The following is a 23,030-nucleotide window of genomic DNA, read 5'->3' as shown; positions in this document are numbered from 1 at the left end:
ATCATCTCGAGGGAAAACTAAGGACAGCCTAGTTCCTGCTGTCCTGATTTCCAGAGTTGGGAAGGTTTGTTGTCATTAAAAACATGTCTGTTCTCCCCGTGACTTGCTGGTTTTGTGCCCACTATATGGCCTGAGAAGAGTGATTGACAGGTCCCTCAAAGTGTCACCACAGCTTCCCAGTTGTATCCCTACACAAACTGAATTCAAGACCAGGCAGGCAAAAGTGAAGTGAGTTCTGTCACCCACTTCCTGGCTTTGGTGGCAGCTGTCAGGAGTAGGTGTCTCTAGTTCATGGTCAAGACCAGCCTTGCCCTCATGCTCCTTAGAGGGTTTTTGGTGACTTCCACATTTCCTTTCCACATTGGTTCCACCTTGGTTATGATGGTTTGCTGTGAGTCTGGCCAGCTCCTTAACCCCACATCTCCCTACAGAACCCAGGGCATCAGACGCTAGAGAAGAGGAAGTTGGCTCACCCAGCCAAGTCTCTGAGTAACTTTGACCACCACGGTAAACCCAAGCAGTGTCCATCCTGCCAGACTTCCCCTTCAAGCCTGCTCCCCTTTCTCTGCTGTCAGCCTGTCTTGGACACATCAGTCAACTGCTCTCACATCCCATCGAGCCCAGAGCCTGTTTGGGACAGAGTGTGCTGTCTGCTGGAGGATGTTACAAGGCCAGCCTCTGAAGGAATGGGATGGATGGAGTAGCAGTGAGAGGGATACAGAAGTAGGCGGTACCAGAACAGGTGTGCCTCTCTTGTAAATGAAGAGGAGAGGGTATTGGTGAAGCTCCCTCTAATCAGGAGGGTGAGCTACATGTCAAAACTGGAGAATAACCTGATAAAGATCTGTAGGCCATATGGAAGTAATAGTCAGAGTTTGCATCCATTGAAACTCTGTAGACAGGTTAGCTTCTGTGTTGAGCAGCTACCCTGTGCCAGGCCTGTTGATAAGTGAAGTTATACCTCAATGTACCCATTTCTAATTAAAAATACAAGTCAAACATGCATTTGGAAGAGGGCCAATACAAGTGTTCTGAGCACATCTAGCCTGGGCTATGTTCTGTTAGCTAGGTACCTGAAACACACTTTCAAAAAAGACTGGTTTTATTTACCTATGGGACTGGAGTGATGGCTCAGTGGTTAAGAACATTTTTTTGCTCTTGGAGAAGACCTGGTTTCAATTCCCAACACCCACATGGTGGTTTACAATAACTCCAGTTCCAGGGGATCTGATGGCCTCTTTTGGCTCCCATAGGCATGTATGTAGTACATATACATATAGGCAGGCAAAACACTCATACACATAAAATTAAATAAATCTTGTGTTTTGATTTTGAAGACAGGGTTTCTTTGTAACAGCCCTGGCCATCCTGGAACTCGCTCTGTAGACCAGGCTGGCCTCAAACTCAGATCTACCTGCCTCTGCCTCCCAAGTGCTGGGATTAAAGGCGTGTACCACCACCACAAAACCATTTAACTTCAATATCAAGGGATCCAGGGCCATCTTCTGGCCACTGTGCGTGTGCTCAAGCACACATGCACACGTACACACACACACACACACACACACACACACACACACACACACACACAGAGATAGATAAATAAAATAAATCTTTAAAAACGTGTTTTATGCCCCCAGCTCACAGAATATTGTAGTCCAGCCCAGCCTGCTTCACACATGCTCAGGACATTTACATCAGCCTATAGTGGGCAGAGTCTTCCAACACAAGCCCGTTTCCTAATAAGGTGCCTTGCCTGCCAAGCATCTCCTGTCACTTGCTGAATACCTGTTCCTGAGGTCCTTCAGCCACCCAGCTCACCGTATAGCACCAGTTTTGTTGCCCTGCCCTGCCCAGTCTTATAAGAATGCACCATACCGGTAACATTTGCCTTAGCACAGACTGATCCACATGGGAGGAGCAGTGTCTCCTGCATGGGTTGTCGGTCTCCATCACACAATCCATATCAAGGGAGAGAACATTTTCAGCCAGCTCAGGGGTTAAGAGCACTGCTCACTCTTCCAAAGGACCTGGGTTCAATTCCCAGCACCTATGTTGGCAGCTCACAACTGTCTGTAACTCCAGTTCCAGGGAGTCTGGCATCCCCAGACATACGTGCAGGCAAAACTCTAATGTACATTAAAAGATAAATAAATCTTTAGGGGGGAAAAAGAGTTAGGGAGGCACATGTCAGTGTGTTGCCCTGACTCCAGTCCACATTCTGCACCATTCTACAATGACATGAACCTTGAAGTATGAGGAAGGAAGTATCAACTGTAAAAGGACCTGCCCTCTGGTGAGGATGGAGGGGAGAAGTGAGGGCCAGAAAACACCACCATTCCACTTTATCTGCTCTGACCTCCGAGGGCTGCTGCTGAGTCCTCCTGCCCAGTGGGCCAGGTGGACTTTCTTCAGGCCAGTGTCCACTCTGCCTTGGAGAAGTAAGGGCTTCCTGCTGCTCTGGAGCACCCAGCCTGAGGCTGGGTTTGGTTTACTGTGTTTGAGTGAAGGCCAGAGGCTCTTCTGATGCTTCTGGGCTCCCTGGTGATCTTCAGAGGCCAGAGTTTATCTGATCCTGCCTGACTACCGGGAATGTCTTTGACCAGGAAGTCGAACTTTGATCTTGTTAAGTTGCATGTGCAGCAGTGAGGACAGCGACAGCCCGAAACAGCTGCGGTGTCATCTGTTAGGAGACAGTGTTTGTGCTAGTACTAAATTGCTAGGAATTTTGATGGAGTGCTTTTTATTCTTCAAAACTGCGGATAACTTACAGTAACATTTGTTCTTTAGTTTTCCAGCCAGTTTTAAATATTTTTTTCTGTGGCTCTCTCTGCTGTTGCTGAAAGCAGAGGTGTTGTGTTCTTCCTGGACTATTGGGTGATAGATACGTTCTTTTGTTGAAGAACTGTTTCCTGAGCATCCTGTGGGCGGCCAGATGCTGTCAGCCTACCAAGCACACAGGTATGGCCCTCAGGGAACTTGCATCCCTGTCAGGAAACAGCCTAATGAGGATAATAAGGAAGGTGGCTGCAGACTACAAAGTTGCCTGGTGGGTTGGTTAGTTGTTTTCATCAGCTTTGGTGAGATGTCATTTGTGTGTTAGCACTTGCTCACTCAAAGTATGCAGTGACTTACCTGCTTGTGCAACCATCATCAGATGCCACTGTTATCTGTGCTCTCCCCAGAAGACCCCATGTTCCTCAGTGGTCCTTCTCCATCCTTCTCTTTCCCTCTGTGGTCTTAGGCAGCCACTGGTCCGTTTTTTTGTCTCTGTGGACTTACTGTTCTGGACATCTCAGACAAATAGAAGCACACAATATGTGGTCTTTGGTGTCTGGCTGTCATGCATAGGGTGATGCTGTCAAGGTTATCCATATTGTTGCAAGGTCAGAGCCTCATTTTCTTTTTTGCTACCAAACACCATTCCACTGGTGGGTATACCCTATTCTGTTTATTTGTCCACAGGCCTTTGGGCCTTTGGGTTATTTTCACCTTTTGGCCATGGTGAGAACTGCTGCTCTGAACTGCTGTGCACGCCCTATGGATGTTTCTCTTTACTTGTCTTGGACATATAACTATCAATGGAATTTCTAGAATGCGGTGTTTGATGAGGACCTGCCAGGTGTGTGCCAATGAAGCTACTACATTCCCAGCATCAGCCTATGAGGCTCCCAGTTCGCCCAATCCCCGCCAATACTTGGTATACCTGGTTTTTTTAGTACTCCTCAGCATCAGGTGGTCTTTATTTACATTTCCCTAGTAATGTTAACTATTTTTGTTTGTTGCTTGGTTGCCGCCTCACCCCCCACCCCCCAGTGCTAGAGATCAAACCCAGGGCTTCCACCTGAGCCCAAGTGTTGACCATCTCTTTTTTTTTTTTTTTTTTTTTTTTTTTTTTTGAGACAATGTTTCTCTGTGTAGCTGTGGCTGTCCTGGATCTCAAACTGTAGACCAGGCTGGCCTCGAACTCACAGATCACCTGGCTCTGCCTCCCAAGTGCTGGGATTAAAGGCGTGCACCACCACCAACCCAGCCATCTTTTTTATGTATTTATTACCAGTATGTTCTTGGAGAAATGTCTTTTCAAATTCTTTTTATTTTGTTCATTTTATTTACTGTGTGTGTGGTGTATATTATGTGTGTGCACTGTTGTGTGTGTACACAGCATATACATGGTCTGAGGACAGCTTTCAGAAGCTGGCTGTCCTTCCACCATGGGTTCTTGGGATCAGATTCAGGTCATCAGGCTCCAGTGACAAGTATAGTTTTTTTCTTACTATCCCCATTCAAATTCTTTACTCATTAAAGTAATTTGGGAGTGGGTGGGTGGGTGGGTGAGTTGGTTGGTTGGTTGGTTGGGTTTGTTGTTGGGTTGGGTTGGTTTGGTTTGGTTTGGTTTTTGAGACAGGGTTTCTCTTTGTGTAGCTCTGGCTATCCTGGAACTTACTTTGTAAACTAGGCTGGCCTTGAACTCACAGAGGTCCACCTACCTCTGCCTCCTGAGTGCTGGGATTATTTTGTTTTTTTGAGACAGGGTCTTCCTGGACAGCTCACACTGGCTTGGAACTTAGTCTTTCTGCCCCTTTGTTCACTCTAAGGGTTATTTGTCTGCTGATGCTGAGTTATAAAGTTTTATTGTCATTGTTGTTGTTGTTTATATTGCAGGGCTGCACACAGCAAGTGCAGGGCTGTGGCTGAGTTAGGCAAGCTCTCTACCAGTGAGCCACATCCCATCAACTTCCTTCTTGGATTGTCTGCGGGTTTTTGAGACAGGTCTAGCTGTATAGCCCAAGCTGACCTCAGTTTTGTAGTCTTGGTGCCTCAGCCTCCAGAGTACTAGGATTTGAGGCATACACCACCAGGCCTCCAGCTCCCCAGAAAGCTTTTCCCTTCTATATGCAGTCCCTCATCAGATATATAATCTGTGAATACTTTCTCCATCCTATAGGCTGTCTTTCCACTTCCTTGATGTAGTCATTACAGCACAGATTTTAATGTTGATGGAGTTCTAATTGATCGATTTTTATTTCTGTTCCTTGTCCTTTTGGTGTTCCAGCTAAGAATGGGCCAATCCAAGGCCACAAAACCACGTACTTTCTTCTAAGTGGTTTAACTCTTAAGTTTAGACCTTTGACTTTTTGGAAGCTCATTTTAGTATGCAGTATAAAACAGAGGTCCCAGTTCATTCTTTCACACTGCTTGTTGAAAGGACTGTTCCTCCCTCATTCAGTGGCCACCATATCCTTGTTGAAAATCAGTGTAGACGTGTGGGCTTATTTCTGGAGTCTCAGTTTTTCTGTTCTTGGATCCATCCTTATGCTATAGAACCGCAGAGTCTTGATTAATATGGCTTAATTTTTACATTGAGACATATTGGTCCTCCAGCTTTGCTATTTGTTTTGGCTGTTCTGGATGTCTCATATTTCTTTACTAATTTTAGGATTAGAGTGTCAACGCTTACCAAAAGAATTAAGCTAGCAGAATTCTCTGGGATAGCAAGTTGTTTCTATTGAAATATTGCTGCTGTAACAATAGTAAGCCTTTTGAGCCAAGAACATGAGATACTTTTCCACATATTTCAGTTGTCTCTAATTTCAGCAGTATTTAATGTAAGTGTGAAATTTCTCTTGCAAAATCTATGTCCAAGGATGTCCTTTTTGATATAAATTAAAGGTTTTTTAATTATCATTTGAATGTTCATTGCTGCTTTATAAAAATACAAATAGTTTTAATATGTTGATGTTGTGTCCTGTGGCCTTACTGAATCTATTAGTGTGGTAGTTTTTGGTTTTGTTTTGAGACAGGGTCTCATTATGTAGCCCTGGCTGGTCTAGAACCCACTGTGTAGACCAGAGAGGCCTAGATCTCACAAAGCTCTGTCTGCCTCTGCCTCCCGGGTGCTGGGGTTAAAGACGTGCCACTGCGTGAAGCTGTTGTGTTTTATTGACTTCCTTATTTATTCTGGTTCTGGGCCAGGCCCAGGCCATGGATGGGCACACAAGGCAAAGCACAGCCCTCTCATTGAGCTGTCGCTACCCAGTGTCAGCAAAGAGTTTCCATACACCATCTCTGCAAATAGAGAGCTGCATGTGCTACTGCATACCAGTGACCCTGGGACTCCAGTGGCTGAGACAAACTCACTGTGTGAGACCATCTTTTTTTTTGGGGGGGGGGGGGGGGGGTTTCGAGACAGGGTTTCTACAGAGATCCGCCTGGCTCTGCCTCCTCTGAGTGCTGGGATTAAAGGCATGCACCACCACTGCCCGGCTCTGTGAGGCCATCTTGAGCCATATAGTGAGACCCTGATGAGAACAGACATAGACAGAGAAAAAGTGTCATTCTTCCTTCTAAGCTGAGTACTTCCCCACCTCTTTACTAATTATCCTGTAAGAAACCTCAAGGGCTGGAGAGATGGCGCAGCGGTTAAGAGCACTGGCTGCTCTTCCAAAGGTCCTGAGTTCAATTCCCAGCAACCACATGGTGGCTCACAGCCATCCGTAATGAGATCTGGCGCCCTCTTCTGGCCTGCAGCCATACATGCTGTACACATCATAAATAAAAAGTCTTTAAAAAAAGAAACTCCAAGTGCAGTGCAGCCAGAAACGGTGACAGCAGACGTCCTTGAGCCGTCCTGCTCGTGGAACTCGTTCAGTCTTTTACCTTAGACCAGAAGGGTTTTAGCGCCCTGCTTCCGTTTCTGTCTGCTGCCACCTCTAAGACCTGGCCTGTGCCGCTTGTGCTTCCTACACTGAAGACTAGGAGACTGGCTACAGAGGCCTTCCCTGTTCCTCCTGAACATCCTCCCCTCTCTGAGTCCATGGGTGTTCTTAACTGTTTCTCTTGGACATTGACTAGATGCTCCTATGGAACCAGCAAGGACATGCTGACATTTTACACAAGTTCTTCTTAATGCCCATCCTGCCTACCTCTGTTGCTCACAATTGTAATCACCCTAAAACAGGTAGAAATTGCAAAACTCGACATATGTAAGCAGAGTGTTAGAATGGGCCCATATGTCCTTTCCTCTGAATCTTTCAAGAAGAAAGTTTTAGCTTAAAGACCCTATTCCTTTCCACCAGGAAGCTCCAGCTTCTCCTGCCTCCTCCTCTAACAGCCAGGCCTCTGTGTTTTCAGACTCTCAGCGTTCTCATCTCTCCTCCTTCACCATGAAGCTGATGGACAAATTCCACTCTCCCAAAATCAAGAGAACACCATCCAAGAAGGGAAAGCCAGCCGAGGTGTCGAAGACTCCTGAGAAGCCTGTGAGCAAAGTAAGCTGCATCTCTAGGTGTTCCTCCTGGCCCCAGCCTGTGGCCAGCACTGGTGACTCCACTGTGCATAAGTGCACTTTCTAGGGCTATCTATGTCCCTGGGACCTGGGACCTCTAGGATGGTATGTGCCTGTCCTGCTAATCAGTCCAGCCAGTGGCTTGGACAGTTTTGTATCATCCTCTGGGCATTTAAAGTAGCTCAGAGCATTGTGCTCACACTTGGTGCTGCCTCCCACTCAGAGGCCCTGGGGTACTCTCACACAGGGCTCTGATGGCCTGAACAAGTCATTCAGCCCCAGGACCTGGGCTCTGAAACTCACAAAGCCCTGAATCCCATCTAAAGATATCCTCCAGCACTAGCAACCTCATCAGGGCCAGCTGAGCCAGATGTGTGGAACAGCTGTTGATTCTCATCAGCCCCTCCCTCCAGCCTGCAACATCCATTTCAAGCTCTGTAGGAATCCAGGTTTCCTCTCTTCCAGGAGGCAAGAGACAGATTTCTACCAGAGGGCTACCCTATCCCCTTGGATCTGGAGCAGCAGGCAGTAGAATTTATGTCCACCAGTGCTGTGGCTTCCAGGTCTCAGAGGCAGAAGGTCAGTGTGACATTAAGAACAATTGGGGTTGCCTTGCCTTCCACTGCAGAACTTCCACTGGTCCATGGTCTGGGGATGGAAAATACCTGTGGCAATGTCATTGTGTCTTAGCTGGGTGGCAACTATGGGCTCAAGTATTTGATATAATTCTTAAATAAAAGCATCTATCTGAGTGGTCTTGATGGGGAGGGAGCTCAGTCTCCGAAGCCAAAGTTTGGGTCCTCAAGAGTGGAATTGAGTGGGCGCTGGGGCAGTGGACGAGCATCACCTTTCCAGAGTGGCTGCTCCCTCCCTGAGTTGCTGAGATGATGGGCATGGTTTATTGAGAAGGCTTCTAAAGCCTTGGGATGCTATTGCAGCCAACTGTAAGGTTCTCAGCAAGGGGCGCCTGTGTCACCAACACTGGCACTGACAAGACCTCTCTCCAGTCTTGTGCTGGGTGCTCACACTTCTTCCCAACATCCCTAACAGTGAAAACCTGCCCTGCTTAAAAAGAACTGAGTCTCTAAAGGTGGGGAGCCACAAAGCAGTGGGAAAGTCTGGATTTGGATGCAGGCTGTTGATGCCAGAGCCTGACTGGGGCTCTCTGTGGTGCTGAGGGTCTGCTCCAGGGCCTTGTGTGTCCTAGTCAAAAGCTTTGCCCCAAGCTGTGTCCCTAGTCCTGGGTTTTCCTTTATTTTGTTTGAAACATGCCATGGCTCTCTAGCCTAAGCTAGTCTTAAAGTGCAATCCTCCTGCCTCTGCCTCCTGAATGCTAGGATCACAGGTGTGTGCCATCATACCCAGCTGCTATATGTCTTCTTTAAGAAATCAAGTCCTGTGTGTTTGTTAATGTCTCAAAAGTCTAAATGTTCATTTGGTGCACTACTTTACATTAAAAAATACACTTAGCGATGTAAATGAAAACAAGCTTTGTAGATGAACTGCCCCCCCTGCCCCTGTGACGATCCAGGGGTAATTAAATACAGAACTGCTGTCCTAACTGTCAGTTTAATGTGGCTCACAAAGGCTACCCTGTTTATGTGAACAGAGTCTCTTAAAAGTCTAGTTAAAGGTAGAAAGAAGGTTTGTAAGAAATTCTGTCGGATGAGTTGCTTCCTATGAGCAGGAGAGCGGTACTTGGCATTTTTCAGGTACACTACTTCAGTGTAGAAGAGCCTTGAGCAGAGAGAGGTTTGTTCGGTGTCACAGCATGCATAGCAGCACACTCTTAGAGCTCACACCTTTAAGCCAGGCTGCACAACTGGCTTATTGACAGACAGCTTTGCTCTGCAAGAGAATGTTGATGGGAAAATGTTCAGCCATTTGATCCTGGAATCTTTTCTTTATGCGTTGTCCGAAGAAAGACCATGGAGGAAATTTTGATAGAAACATACCCTTCACTTAGTGAGGTCTCTGCAAGCCCCAGCAATGCCTGAGACGTTTTCAGTTGTCATCACAGGAGGTTGAAGCAGGAGCTAGTTGCATATGCAGTAGGTAGGTGCCAGCAATGCTGGTGAAGAGCCTGTAGCAGCAGGGTGTCCTCTCCAAGGCCTGGGATGTTTGTAGTGCTGAGATGAGCCCTGCCCCATAGCAGGAGCTACAGGTACAGCCTGTGGCGGGGGGGGGGGGGGGGGGGGGGGGGGGGGGGGGGGGGGGGGGGGGGGGGGGGGGGGGGAGTTAGAGCTCAACCCTGCTCATCCAAGGCTCTTAATGAGTGTGGGCTGCTGTTTAGTGCAGGCCCCAGGATGGAACCTGCCACCTGCCACAGTCCATAGGTGAGAGGACAGTGTCCACAAACCTGTGGTGTGGGAAGGCTGCTGCTGCCTGTCACGGTCTGCTGTTCCTTCCCTGTCACCCCCTGCAGAGCATTTGCCTATGCATCTCGTGTTATTCCACTTGTGGCTTTCCTGTAACCCCCAGGATCTGAAGCCCAGGAGGTGGAAGTGCAGACAGATCTAGACTGTTGCTGCTTCCTGGGCTTCTCCTTGTCCAGCCCGTCTGCCCCTGTGGTTTCACACCTGTTGTTTTATTTCTTCTGCTCCAGCCACGTGGAGAGAGAGCGAGAGAGCTTCTGTTATTTCTAATAGACGGGGTTGGCTGTGGCCCAGAGTTTCTAATTAAGTCTGTTTTGTTCACTGTACCCCACTGTCTTTTCAGCCTGGGTTCATCTAGACACAGTGGTCTTCTCATAGAAAAATTTGTCAGTTCTTCTTCAACCTTTTAGCAAGCTTAGCAGTGAGCTGTGGGTTGTTAAAAGTAGCAGAGAAAGTGTAGTCACATCCCAAAGCTGATCATCTCTATATGAGTAGTTAACAGTGTCCAAAAGTGGCTCAGAAGGGCTGAGTTCTCCAACCCTTAGGGCATCTAGACAGCGGCTGAATCCTAGGGCCTCTCCTGTGGACTCCTGAAGGAGTTACTCTTTCAGCTGTGCAGATCTGTGAAGCAGGCAGAGAGATGCCGCTGCCCCAGAGCCTGGCACAGCTGAGCTCTGTTAGGTGTGCCTCTCTGCAGGGCCTGGCTGCTGGCAACAGAAGAAGGGAAGATGTTGAGTTGTCTTTACATGATCCTGGCTCCAGTTTTGGTTGTTCTGCTGTGTTGTGGTGTTGTCCTGAAACATGCTATGTGACCAGACTAATCTCAAACTCACAGAGACTGACTACCTCTGACTTCCAAATGCAGGCATTAAAGGCATGTACCATCAGCCCAACCTGGTTCCAGCTTTTTATATGCTGCTTCTAATGGCTCCCCACCCATGACTCGGCCCACAACTACCTGATTGACTGTCCTGCAGTGCTATGAACACAACTTAGTTCCCATGAAGCAGAGAGGCCAAGGCTGCACATACGACCTGGGTATCCACTCTTGCTCTGATGTGAGGCAGTAGCTGAAGATCGGGGCCAGTTTATCTGCCTTCCTTTTCCCTGTGTCTGTGCTGTTCAGTGGCTCAAGACAGAAAAGCACAGGTGCTGTGGTGTTGCCACTACCAGGCAGGAAAGTGACCTCAGCTTCCACTTAACCTGCGTCCCTTTATTTATTAAATAATAGCTTTGAGCCCAGGGCTCTCTAGGACGTGGGGGTGGGGGTGGGGTATATATTATGGTGGTTGTTTGCTATGTTGTCCAGGCTGTTGCAGATCTCCAATTATTTACTGTGTTGCTGGGACCAGGTGTGTGAGAGCAGTTCTAACCATGTCGCTTAGGCTAGTCTCAAACTTGTATTCCTCTGCCTCCTAAGTGCAGCGATTATGAGTGTGCAGCGCCCCAACAGCTTCCTCCACACTTTTGAACTGTCTTTTTTTGTACTGTCCAAACTGTGGAATGAAACATATCCAGTTTGTATTCTAATTTTGTCACTCAGCTGTGGGATCTTGGGCAGGTTACCTATCCTACCTACTTCCTGCCTAGCCTCAGTTTCCCCACTTAGGAAATAATAGCATCTGTTCTGTGGGAAGGCAACAGCCTGGACTGAAACAAATGCATCCGAAGTGCAGAGCTCTGTGGGTGGCTTGAAACACTCAGAGTGGCAGCTGTGACCTGGCCCTTTCCTCCCCACTCAGACCTTTACAGCCTTTGTCCTCCTCCTTTGCCTTTTCACTAGTAGAGATACGGCCTCTGACCCTGATACACTAGCATCTCTTAAATGTTATTAGTGACATCCATACCCGCCCAGTCAGTCACCCACTTGGTTGTTTCTGTTTCTTGGACTGTTTTTCGATGCTGAGGATGGAACCCATAGCCTTTCTTATGCTAGGTGAGTGCTGTTCCACTGAGCTCCAGCTTCAGGCACCCACTGTGACATCTTTAATAACACAGGGCAGATGCACTCACCTGTTCCACAGACAAGGAGCTGGAATCTACTGCTCCCAAGTCCAGCTTGGCCTTAGAACTAGGCCCTTCCCAGGATTGACAGCCTCACAGAGTTACCAGTCTTATGAGGACAGGTGATCGCAACTGCTCCCCTGGGGTGGGAGAGGTATGCAGGTTGGTCACTCTGAGGTGACGCTATAGCAGCCACAGCACTGAGTCCCCAGGTCACCTGGTGCTGTATGTTATGCACTTTGCTGATCACAGTTTAACAGCTGAAGGGCTCAGGAATGCAGAGCATTAGGAGACCATTCATTCAGGTATGGAATTTAGTAGACGGTGACACAGACTACCTGACCCTGCTGAGTCCTTACTGAGCTCCTTTACTGAGTCCAGGGAGCCTGGCTCCGATGTGGCTAGTTTGGTCTCTCCTCGGTGTCAGGAAAAGCCTTTCTGCTCCACTTGGAACTGTTTCCCATCTCGGCTTTCCCTTCACTCTTGCCTGTGTGGGATGTGTTTTCCTTCCAGTCTGTTTTGATGTGCCAGGACACAGTGTCCACCCTCCTTCCTCCTGTCACCAGCACGGGGAGTCCTGATTCCGGCCCCGGGGTGGGGGTTACAGTGAAGCTGAGCACTCTTACCCAGGCAGCAGAAAAAGCAGTGCTCAGCCTCTTAGAGACAGACAAAAAGAACATGTCAGGTAGAGATAGGAGGAGAACAGTGACAGTCACAGGAAGGGTGGGGGTCTTGGTGGTCTGCAGAGCACTCTGAGAAGCCACACCAGGTCTTTGGAAGTTAGCTGATTAAAGTACTGTTTATTTGATTCCATCCACTTACAGATATTTCTTTTAGTGTTCCTATGAAATAGCCTCCTATATTGGATTTTTAAATGAGCCAGGCAGTGGTGGCACACGCCTCTAATCCCAGCACTTGGGAAGCAGAGGTAGGTGAATCTCTAAGTTTGAAGCCAGCATGGTCTACAAAGTGAGTTCCAGGACAGCCAGGACTGTTACATAAAGAAATCCTGTCTCGAGAAAAAAAAAAAAACAAACAAACAATTTTTTAGTGATAGTCCCTGACATTATCGGGGGGTGAGGTAATCACTTTATAATACTTCTGCCATCCATATATTTATGGATTACTACTTAAATCAACATGTTTGGTAGCATCTCTTGCCCTCGGTTGCCATTGTTTGGACCCTCTGGACCTTGGACACCCACCGGTTTGCACCCCCTCCTCACTTCACTAAGGGCGCAGTCTCGGTGTGTGTGGGCTGTGGCTCTCGGGTCTGCTTCTGCACCCCTGGGATCTGGACTGCTGGAGAAGGGAGGGAGGTTGGGGAAAGGAATCTAGAGCTGTGTGCCCTACTAGGTGTGGATCCAAGGCTACCTGCAGTCAAGGAGAAAAAAAGTTTGGAGTTAGGAGGGTGAGTTCTGGAAAATACAGGCACTGTGGAGTTTGGTTTGGTTTGTTTGTTTTTTCCTTCCGGGTGGCTTTCTTTGGAATCAGAGTGCCCGAATGCTGTTAGCAGCCATTGCACCGGTAGTCACTGGATTACTAACATTGGCTCTGACTTCCTCTTCTCCTCTTTCCAGCCGTGGGATTAGAGTCCTTTGAAGTCACAGTTCTTTCATGGGGAGGGAGCTCCAGGTTTGGGTAGGACTGTGTGGGGAACTAGGTGGAGGATGGGCTGTAAATGCATCCAGTCCTCAAATCTGTGGATCCTGGCTATGATTCTGGGATTAGTATACATGTCCTGGGGCATGACTATTGCCTCCTGTGTCCTCCGAGGCCTCATCGCCCACTGGGAGATAGATAGGAAGTGCTATCTCAGGTAGCCAATGAGAATACAGAGGAGAATGTTTTCAGGATCTCAGAGTCTGGGAAGGGAATCCCCAAGTCTCTAAATGACCCTTCTAGTCCTAAGCCTCTCTCCTTTCCTGCTAGTCCTGTCTCCTGATCACAGTCCATAGAGAAACCATCTGACTTGGTCTCTGCTGCCAGAAAGAACCTTTTCTGTTTGCAGGAGTGTGGAGCTAGTTGACAGATTTGACTGTTTTCAGAATAGCTCCTTTTGACTTCTTGTCATTCCTGAAGCGTGCTGTTCCCTTTCAGAGCCTGTGCTGGTTGGAGGAGAAAGAGAAGGAGGTTGTCAGCGCCTTGCGCTACTTTAAGACCATTGTGGACAAAATGGCCATTGATAAGAAGGTTTTGGAGATGCTCCCAGGGTCAGCCAGCACGGTGCTGGAGGCCATCTTACCCCTGGTACAGACTGACCCCCGGATCCAGCACAGGTGAGTTCCCTGAAGGTCCTTAGCTCTGACAGCAGTGGGACTTAGAGGCACCTTGGTTTGGGGCATTTGAAACGTGAGGGGAAAGGAGGCTTGCATTTGCTCCCGTTTCCCAGCCTCGAGGCGACTGCCCCTCCAGAGGCCTGGATGCTGGCTGAGACCACCATCCCAGCAGAAGCACGACCCTTCGAGCTGTGGCGGATCCTTTGCTGCTTTAGCTTACCAGCAGTGATCATATTGAGTTGGACTCACTCTTAGTGCCTCCGTCATCACTTCCCATGACATTCAGTCCTGTCATACAAGTCCACGGCTGCTGGGATTATCGTCTGATAAAGCAAGGTGTAATGAAACCCTGGCCTGGGCCAGGCCAGGCCTCCCCGGCAGCCTTTGATTGCTGGAATGCACTTTCTTCCTACAGGTTAGCTTGGCCCGTGTTTATTGTAACGTAGAACAAGGAAAGCGGTGCTAGATGCAGTCTCCAAGCTGGTGGGGACTCTTCTGAGGAGGCTGGCAGGTCTGAGGTTTTGTCAGTGGTGCCCATTTGTAATCAATGCATCATCTCCGTGTGGATTTCTCAAGGCAGCTTAGTGTCCATTTAGCCCCGTGAGACTGAGCTTTTATGAATGGCTTTCAGAACTTGGCAATGAAGTTCACAATTTTCTTCTGAGAGATAACAAATTGTGTGTCTTTATTTCCAAGAAATATTCTGCCTGGGACTTCCACACCAGCTTCTGCTGGCTGACCCCTAGGGATTGTGGCCTCTGGCTCTCTGTGCTGCTGGTTGCTTGGTGCTGCTGTCTGTACTGTGGCTCTCCCTTAGTTCACTCCATGGAAGCTCCGTGGTGTCCTTTGAGAAAATGAGCCTGACATTAGGCCTGACATCGGATGTGTAGAGGTATCTCTAGATGCTCTCATACCTCTGTTCTCATGTGATGGTTCCCACCTAGGAAGAGTTCAAATGGAGTTCAAAAGCTGAGCTCCCCAAGATATGATGAGTGCACACTGAAGAAGGCAGTGAGAGAGGCAGAGGTCCTGTTCTGCTTCCTAGAGAAGGAAAAGAAGATGCTGGAGGAAAGCAGCTAGACTGGCAGGGCGGATAGAAGAACAGAAAACTCAGAGGACCCACTGCTAGTGTTAGGCGTGTCCCCAAGGGCACTTGACCTGCCAGACAGTCGGCAGAACTGGGTCACCCTTTCCCTCCTACCTCATCCTTGTGAGCTCTTGACACTATCCCCAGGCTTCTTGGCCTGCTCCCCTCATTCTCAGGGACTGAAGGGGTTTGCTTTCCTTCTTGCTGTGTTCTGTTGGTGCATGCAGAGCGCAGCCATGGCTAGCAGAAAGCGTAGCTCCTTCCCTTGTGCTGATGCACTTCACAGAGCCTCATCGGTACCGTGCTTAGAGACCGTTGGTGTTGGAGCCTGCTTTAGTCACATCTTACGACATTGTGTTGTCTTACCTAAATTGTACCTAGGTTTTTAAGTGTCTGCTTTAGTAATGAGGGAGTTTGCTCTTCTGTTACAATGTATAAAGTCTGAAATGAGAGCAGTAACCCTTTCAAGAATTCCTTAAGAAGACTCAACTTACAGGCATGGTGGCTCATACCTTTAATCTCAGCACTCTGGAGACAGAGGCAGGCATAGCTCTGTGAGTTCAAGGACAGCCAGGACTGCACAGAGAAACCCTGTGTTGAAAAACCAGAGAGAGAGAGAGAGAGAGAGAGAGAGAGAGAGAGAGAGAGAGTTCAGCTGAGTGACCGTGGCACTTGCTCTAATCTCAGCATCAGGATGCTGAGGCAGAAGAATTAAGAAGTCCGGCCAAGGCTAGTCTTGGCTACAGAGCAAGACCCTGTCTCAAAAAAAGAAAGAAAAGAAAAGAAAACCATGGATTTTATAAAAGAAATGTTACCTGGCCACTGAAATACAGGCTCCCTTAGTGTTCCCTGGGAAGGAAGGAAGGAAGGGAGGGAGGGAGGGAGGGAGGGAGGGAGGGAGGGAGGGAGGGAGGGAGGGAGGGAGGGTATGATGCAGACTGCTTTCTAATGCTCTCTCCCCTTCTCCTCCCCCTGTAGCTCAGCCCTCTCCTCCTGCTATAGCCGAGTATACCAGAGCCTCGCCAACCTCATCCGATGGTCTGACCAGGTGATGCTAGAGGGTGTGAACTCAGAAGATAAAGAGATGGTGACGAGTGTGAAGGGGGTCATCAAAGCTGTGCTGGATGGAGTGAAGGTAATGGTCAGGTTCCAGGTGGCCCTAACTGAGCAGCCAGCCTGCTGGAAGCTGTGAACTTGATTATAGACCATACACTGGAGTGAATGTCTTCCAGAGTTATGGGATGGGCCAATTCTGTCCAAGTAACTGCTTCATCTTCAGGCTGCCAGAGACCATCAGCCCTTCCTGCATTTGGGGTTCAGTCCTCTGTGGGCAGTATGTCCCAGGTCTGGCTGAGAACATGCACCAGCTTGCCATGCTGCAATGGCAAATATTTGTACTGCCTTTTAGCAAAACTCCAAAGTACCTCAACTATTACCTTTTTGTGTCATAGGAACATCTAGGATTCCTGGTAGAAAAGCAGGGTTGAGTGGTTGAAACAGAATGTACTTGATCTCTGTGATGTGATCAATATGCTTACTATGGGCCATTGCAAATAGCCTCATAGAGATTAGGAGCCACAGTTATCGCAAAGCAAAGGCTATAGAGAGCCTGATTGGGGCCCAGAAGCCAAACTGAGAATGTAAATCCTAGCAGTGAGAAGCAATGGGGAATGGAGGCACAGATTGGAAAGGGCTTTGCATGGACAGGAGGAGCTGTTCTGAGAGGCCGAGGGTCTGGCCTGCTTGAATGCCAAGTTCCCCACTTATAGTCTGAAACTTGGCAGTTCTCCCTTAGTTCGTCTTGATGACCCCTTGAGCACAGCCACAAGCGGGTTGACGGCAGTGGCTGTACTGTAACATTGCAGGGTTAGGTTAGTTAGTGCAGGATGCTTTAAGAACAATGCCTGGAATACACCAAGCTTGTAGACATTCATTGCTGTTCATTATTAATTATATGCTGCTAAATGCATGCTTTATGGATGTGGTTTGAAAAGGCTATGTCCCTTTTATAGACCCTTATTCCAAAACAATAACCATATTAGTTAGCCTAGGTCAGAAAGACTTCTCTACTCAACCAGGCTATGAGGTTCCTGAAACGTGCCTCTTGGTGTGTTCTTTAGAAGCTCTGGAAAATAGAACAAAGACCCCAAAGGGTTTAAATTACAGAGAGAAGGCCAAGGAGACATTGTTTGGTGATAGAAATCACTCCCATGGGCTGTGTTAGCTGAAGCCCCAGGCATTCCCTCCCAAGCACCTTTAAAGAAGAGGCTGCTGTCTCCAGGGAGCTTTGGTTTTACCTGGAGGGAGGGAGGGCATATGACAGGCACATGACAAGCTTCTCCTCTGACGCTCCATGCTGTCTTATCACAGTCAGCAGACTTCACATCATCTGGTTTAACTGACGAGGCTGTGGGTGTTGGCCGTAGCCACTACAGAATGTGTGTAAATTTGTCAGTTTATCCCCTCCGTCCTTACTGTGACTCCTTTCAGGCCTCAACTATTACCTTTTTGTGTCATAGGAACATCTAGGATTCCTGGTAGAAAAGCAGGGTTGAGTGGTTGAAACAGAATGTACTTGATCTCTGTGATGTGATCAATATGCTTACTATCTGGGCCATTGCAAATAGCCTCATAGAGATTAGGAGCCACAGTTATCGCAAAGCCCGTAGATGAGGAGCTCTGTATTCAGTTTTGTCCTGGTTGTTACTGAGCATTTATCAAGAGCCTCCTATGTGCCCGTAGTGGGACAGGACTGCACACAACAGTGACATGTGACAGTGACGCAGGTCCTGACAGAGAAGTCCACAGTTACATGAAAGGATGCTGCAGCAAGGAGTTTTGATGCTAAGGCAGGGGTCAGAGAAGGTCAGAGAAACGTCCCTAAGGAAAGCCAGGTCAGCTGGCCTATGGTACTGGAAGCTTCTCCTAGAGGGTGTCAGTCAAGGAGCGCAATTGGTCAGCATGGGCATTTGTAATTAGAACTGTATAGTAGTAATAGCAAACAATGGCTGGGTTTTTTGTGTTGTTTTGTTGTTGTTGGGGTTTTGTGTTTCTTGGATTGTTTTGTGTTTTTTGTTTTTGATTTTTCCAAGACAGGGTTTCTCTGTGTATCCCTGGCTGTTGTGAAACTCACTCTGTAGACCAGGCTGGCCTCGAACTCACAAGAGATCCACTTGCCTCTGCCTCCCCAAGTGCTGGGATTAAAGGCCTGTGCTACCATTTCCCAGCCTGATGGGTGCTTTTTTTACACTACCCAGCTTTATACTTGTAACAGCCCTCTGAGGGTAGGCACCTTCACTGGTAGGCCAGACAAGGTTCAGGCGAACTCTTAGTCAGTGGCAGGCTCCTGATTTTCACACATGTCGCCTGGCCCTAGGCACTGAGTCACGCTCTGCTGCCCCCTCCTAGGAGATCACCCAAAGGATCCTCCTCATTCTCACCTCACAAGGACACCTTATAAGCCCATGTCCTGGTATGTGAGGAAGCTGCCTCAGCTGGGAGGGCCAGGAGTATGCACATACAAAGGCTTTAACTGGCTGTCTTCATCCTACTATCCTGCTTGGAGGAGAAATGGTACATTCCTACAAACTGACTCACCACCCTTTAAGGAGCTCATTCAGTTGTTCAATGGAATTTTTTTTTGGGGGGGGAGTAAAGATTGAAAACGAGTTGCAAAGGCAGATTATTTCCTTCCCACATGCATGAGTACTGTCATTTGCCATGGAAATCTTCACATAGACGACACTAGCTGTGTAACCTTGGACAAGTGACTCCTCTGAGATTCTTGTAGGAAGGTGTGAGGGGAGAGAGGATCCTGTCTGTGAAGTACCTGGCAAGTGTTGGTTGACCAGCAGGTAGGGCTGAGCACTGTTCACAGTGGAAACCTTCACCAGAGTAGCTCACATTTACTAGTCGGGGATGGGAATTATGGCTGCCTCTAGGGCGGCTCACAAGTTCAGATCTTCCAGACTGGGCCAGTTAAATGCCTACTTCCCTTCTGACCTCAGATATGACACCATTTGCTCTTGGAGATGTCAGGGCCTACCTGCCAGCCTCCTCTATCCCCAGCCTCCAGCCACTCATATAGACTAAAATGTTTATAATTTAAAATAATAATAATAGGGGTGGAGAGATGGTTCGGTAGCTAAGAGCACTTCCTGCTAGTTCGGTTCTCAGCATCCGTATCAGGCAGCTCCCCCATAACTCCAGCTAAAGTGGATCTGCTCCCCTTTCCTGACCTCTGTGGGTACCCAGACACTCACACAGACACAGACAGACAGACACAGACAAGGAATTTTTTTCACACTTTCTTCCGCTGAAAGCCTTGGGAAAAACCTTGTGGAGACCCAGAGTTTTGTCACTTCACAGTCACCACCAGGACTGGGCTTGCGTAGCAGACTCAGCTCATGTAACAAAGGAACACCTAGAGGAAAGGGATGCTTTCTAACCACAGCAGCAAGGACACAAAACTCAACCAAGGAGAAGCTTTTAAAGACAGGACATTTGCGGGTGGAGGCGGCTTAGCAGGGAAGAGTACTCACCGTCAGACCTGATGACCTGAGTCTGAGCCCCTCATACTGTCCTCTGACCTCCACGTGGGAGCAGTAGCATACGTGCATGCACACACATACAATCAAGCCATCAATCAATGTGAAAACAAAGTCAGACATAAAATTTTTGGAGGGTTTGGACACAGTCTGTGAAGTGCTTGCCACAAAAACACATAGAGCTGAGTTCAGATCCTGAACGTGGTGTTATAAAAAAAAAAAAAATCCAAAAAACTAGGCACAGCAACTTGTACCCATGATCCTACCACTAAGGGAAGTTGAGATAGACAGGTTTTGGTTGCTTGCTGATGAGATAGTCTAGTCACGTAGGCAAGTTCCCAATCCAAGAGGAAACCCTACCTCAAAAGGTAGAGAGCGATTAACCTCTAGTCTGCACACACGACACCAAATACGTTGTGTTTCATATATAAAGTTCAGAGAGAGGCAAAGGCTAGTGTGAGGTTCCTGAGTGGTCAGGGCTGCAGCTGTCCCACCCTCCTGCTGTCCCATCCTCCATAGGGTTCCAGCCTGTGATTCGGGGAGCTGCTTCCTCTCCAGCTGCTGTGGCTACATTTCAGACAAGGAAGAGGAGGAGGGACTGCAGCCTCTCCTTTTAAGGAGGCTCCTTAGAGCTCCTCACAGAGTGTCTCTTACATTTATTGCCCAGAGTTGCATCAGGCCCCACCAGTTCCCCGCATGCCACGCATGGCCAGTCTGTTTCTTCTGTCCATTCACTGGCTCCCGAGACTGCAGATTGCAAATCCCGGGTGACACTTCCTTCCTGGAACCTCCACATGCCCGTCCCGGTGCAAGGCATTTTGTTCTGGAAGGGCCACGGGGCAAATATTTCAGGCCTGTCAGGCCACAGACAGTCTGTTGCACAGCCCTTGTTTGGTGCTTTTGTTGTTGGGGTCAGCCCTACCTTGAGAGCTTTCTAGAAACAAGTCCCGGGCTGGCTTTGGCCTCAGGGTGTGGTTCATTTTTTTTTTTTTTTAACATTTTTCTTTTTACTAGACAGGGTTTTTCTGTGTAGCCCTGGCTGTCCTGGAACTTGTTCTGTAGACCAGGCTGGCCTCGAACTCAGAGATCCGCCTGCCTCTGCCTCCCAAGTGCTAGGATTAAAGGTGTGAGCCACCACCACCAGGCTAGGTTTGCTGTTTTTAAAAGATTTGCTTTTTACAATCTAGGACCCAGATAGAGCCTTTGTGCAAAATAGAGCCAGTATACAGCAGCAACAGCAGCAGCAGCAGCAGCAGCAGGTGGATGTCTCCTTCTTCATGAAACTTCAGGGCTTTGGTTTATTTAAAACTTTATTTTTGGGCCGGGCGGTGGTGGCGCACGCCTTTAATCCCAGCACTCGGGAGGCAGAGCCAGGCGGATCTCTGTGAGTTCGAGGCCAGCCTGGACTACCAAGTGAGTTCCAGGAAAGGCGCAAAGCTACACAGAGAAACCCTGTCTCGAAAAACCAAAAAAAAAAAAAAAAAAAAAAACCTTTATTTTTATTTCTCTGTGTGTTTGCCTACTTGTCTGTATGTGCACCACATGTGTGCAGTGCCCACAGAGGACAGAGACAGTGTTAGACCCCTGGAGCCAGAGTTACAGGCAGTTGTGAGCTGCCCCATGTAGGTACTGAGAACTGGACCTGGGTGCTCTACCAAAGCAGCCAGTGCTCTTAACCATTGGGCATCTCTCCAGCCTCATCTTGTTCATTTAAATTTTTAAAAAATTTGTTTTAGAGTTATTGCTCCTGAAAGTTGGCAGTGTAGAGTTAGTCAAAGGTATTTCATGGTGCTGCTCAGCATGTCCCTCTGCCCCTTGGGAGGCCAGAGGCCCTGGGCTCGTTAGTGGAGAAAGGAAGCTTCCTACATAGCCCTGTGCTTTCCAAGAAAGGTGCCCCTTGGTAAGGGCAGTAACTGGTGGTGGTGACTGCTGTGCCCCAGAGTTTCAGGCTATGCCATAGAAGGTGGTATGTCCTGCTGGTTTTCCATCGACAGCCAGAATGAGTCTGAAAGAGAACCTTCCTTGTCTGTACAGTTTTCAGAATTAGTGCTTCCCGGCCATCCCAGGTCCAGTGTGGCACCTGCAGTCCCCGGTTCTAGGCGTGTATAAGGAATTCCCGTTGCTCCCCAGCGGTTGTTCCCCATTTCCGTCTGTGCCTCGTGCTGCCCCGTGCTGCTCGGCTGTGTGTGCAGCTGCGGACACTTCCTCCACTTGCTGTTTCTCGCTGCCACTTGAGATGTAGACAGAGGAGGTTCCTTGTCTCCATTAAGTCACTTGCTGCTGGGCATGGTGGCATATGCCTTCAGTCCCAGCACTCAGAAGGCAGAGGCAGGAGAATCTCTGGGGTCGAGGCCAGCCTGGTCTACATAAAGAGCTCTAGAACAGCCAGGACTACAGAGAGACCCTATCTCAAAAGCACAAAGTCACTTTGGGGCTGGACACCCCTGTGATCATGTCCTATAGCCTCTGTCACAGGAGTCCACCCCAGTCCCCACTGACCTATGTCCCTCACATGTCAGGCCAGACCTGACCCTCTTACGAAGTATGTGAAGATCTAGACGGTGGCACTGAGCCTTGGAGTGTAACCGCAGACTTCCTGTGCCCAGGAACAGTGCTTAGAGACCACAGGGCCCAAGAGTAATGGGTGACAGATGAAAAGTCCAGGCTGTAGCTGGTGTGCTTCCAGTGGAGTAGTCCCTGCTGTGAGAACACAGGGAACACTAGCCACCATGCTGCCCTTGGGGTCATTGTGCCAGGACTATCACAGCAGTGTGGGCCCCCTTTGCCACTCAGGTCTTTGTGTCATCCCCGGGAGAAAGTGGAGAGGCTGGTGGTGGGACTGGGACGCTCAGACTCAGAGCTGTGTGTTGACTCGTTAAGTCATTTGAGCACTTGTGTCTCTGCAGTCATGGTCAATGTGAATAAAATGAACGTGGAAACAGTTCATGGTCGTAGGAAGGTCTTTTCCAAATGTATTTTTTTGACTTTTGAAAACTGATTTTCAGTGAACTAATAGTTGATCTCAATTATAGTTGTTGACAGAAGAGTCCAGAGCAACCTTTCTAATTGACCTTTTTTTTTTTTTTTTTTTTTTTTTTGGTTTTTCGAGACAGGGTTTCTCTGTGTAGCTTTGCGCCTGTCCTGGATCTCGCGCTGTAGACCAGGCTGGCCTCGAACTCACAGAGATCCGCCTGCCTCTGCCTCCCAAGTGCTGGGATTAAAGGCGTGCGCCACCACCGCCCGGCTCTAATTGACCTTTTAATGTGGGGCTCCAATTAAAAAGACCCTGGCTTTGAGAAACTCTGCCTTCCAGAGGCCTGACTTTTCACAAGGTGTTGGGCCCTGGCCAATCCACAGGTGGGAAGCACTCAATGAAATCAGAGTATTGGAAGCTACCTAGATGCTAGAGGTTCCTGGAGCCTTCTGTATGCAATCATTCAGGCAAGTTGA

At 48.4% G+C, this 23,030-nt stretch overlaps 1 protein-coding gene across 11 annotated transcripts in view; it reads left to right on the top strand.

The window, feature by feature from the left end:
• The window catches only part of Rapgef1 (Rap guanine nucleotide exchange factor 1), a 122,452-nt gene that overhangs the window by 54,905 nt on the left and 44,517 nt on the right, over positions 1 to 23,030 (top strand). For 6 of the 11 annotated variants that reach the window (XM_052726331.1, XM_052726333.1, XM_052726330.1 and 3 more), the window contains exons 2-5: positions 7,135 to 7,271; positions 7,754 to 7,867; positions 13,768 to 13,946; positions 16,012 to 16,168. In XM_052726331.1, coding sequence (XP_052582291.1) covers positions 7,135 to 7,271; positions 7,754 to 7,867; positions 13,768 to 13,946; positions 16,012 to 16,168 — 587 coding nt within the window. The remainder of the gene's footprint in view (positions 1 to 7,134; positions 7,272 to 7,753; positions 7,868 to 13,767; positions 13,947 to 16,011; positions 16,169 to 23,030) is intronic. The other 5 variants (XM_052726335.1, XM_052726338.1, XM_052726337.1 and 2 more) reach the window with 2 other exon arrangements.

This window comes from Peromyscus californicus, unplaced genomic scaffold (assembly GCF_007827085.1).
Source record: "Peromyscus californicus insignis strain IS unplaced genomic scaffold, ASM782708v3 Scaffold_7__1_contigs__length_154581171, whole genome shotgun sequence".
Classification (NCBI taxonomy): domain Eukaryota; kingdom Metazoa; phylum Chordata; class Mammalia; order Rodentia; family Cricetidae; genus Peromyscus; species Peromyscus californicus.
This window is presented reverse-complemented; position numbering and strand designations above follow the sequence as displayed.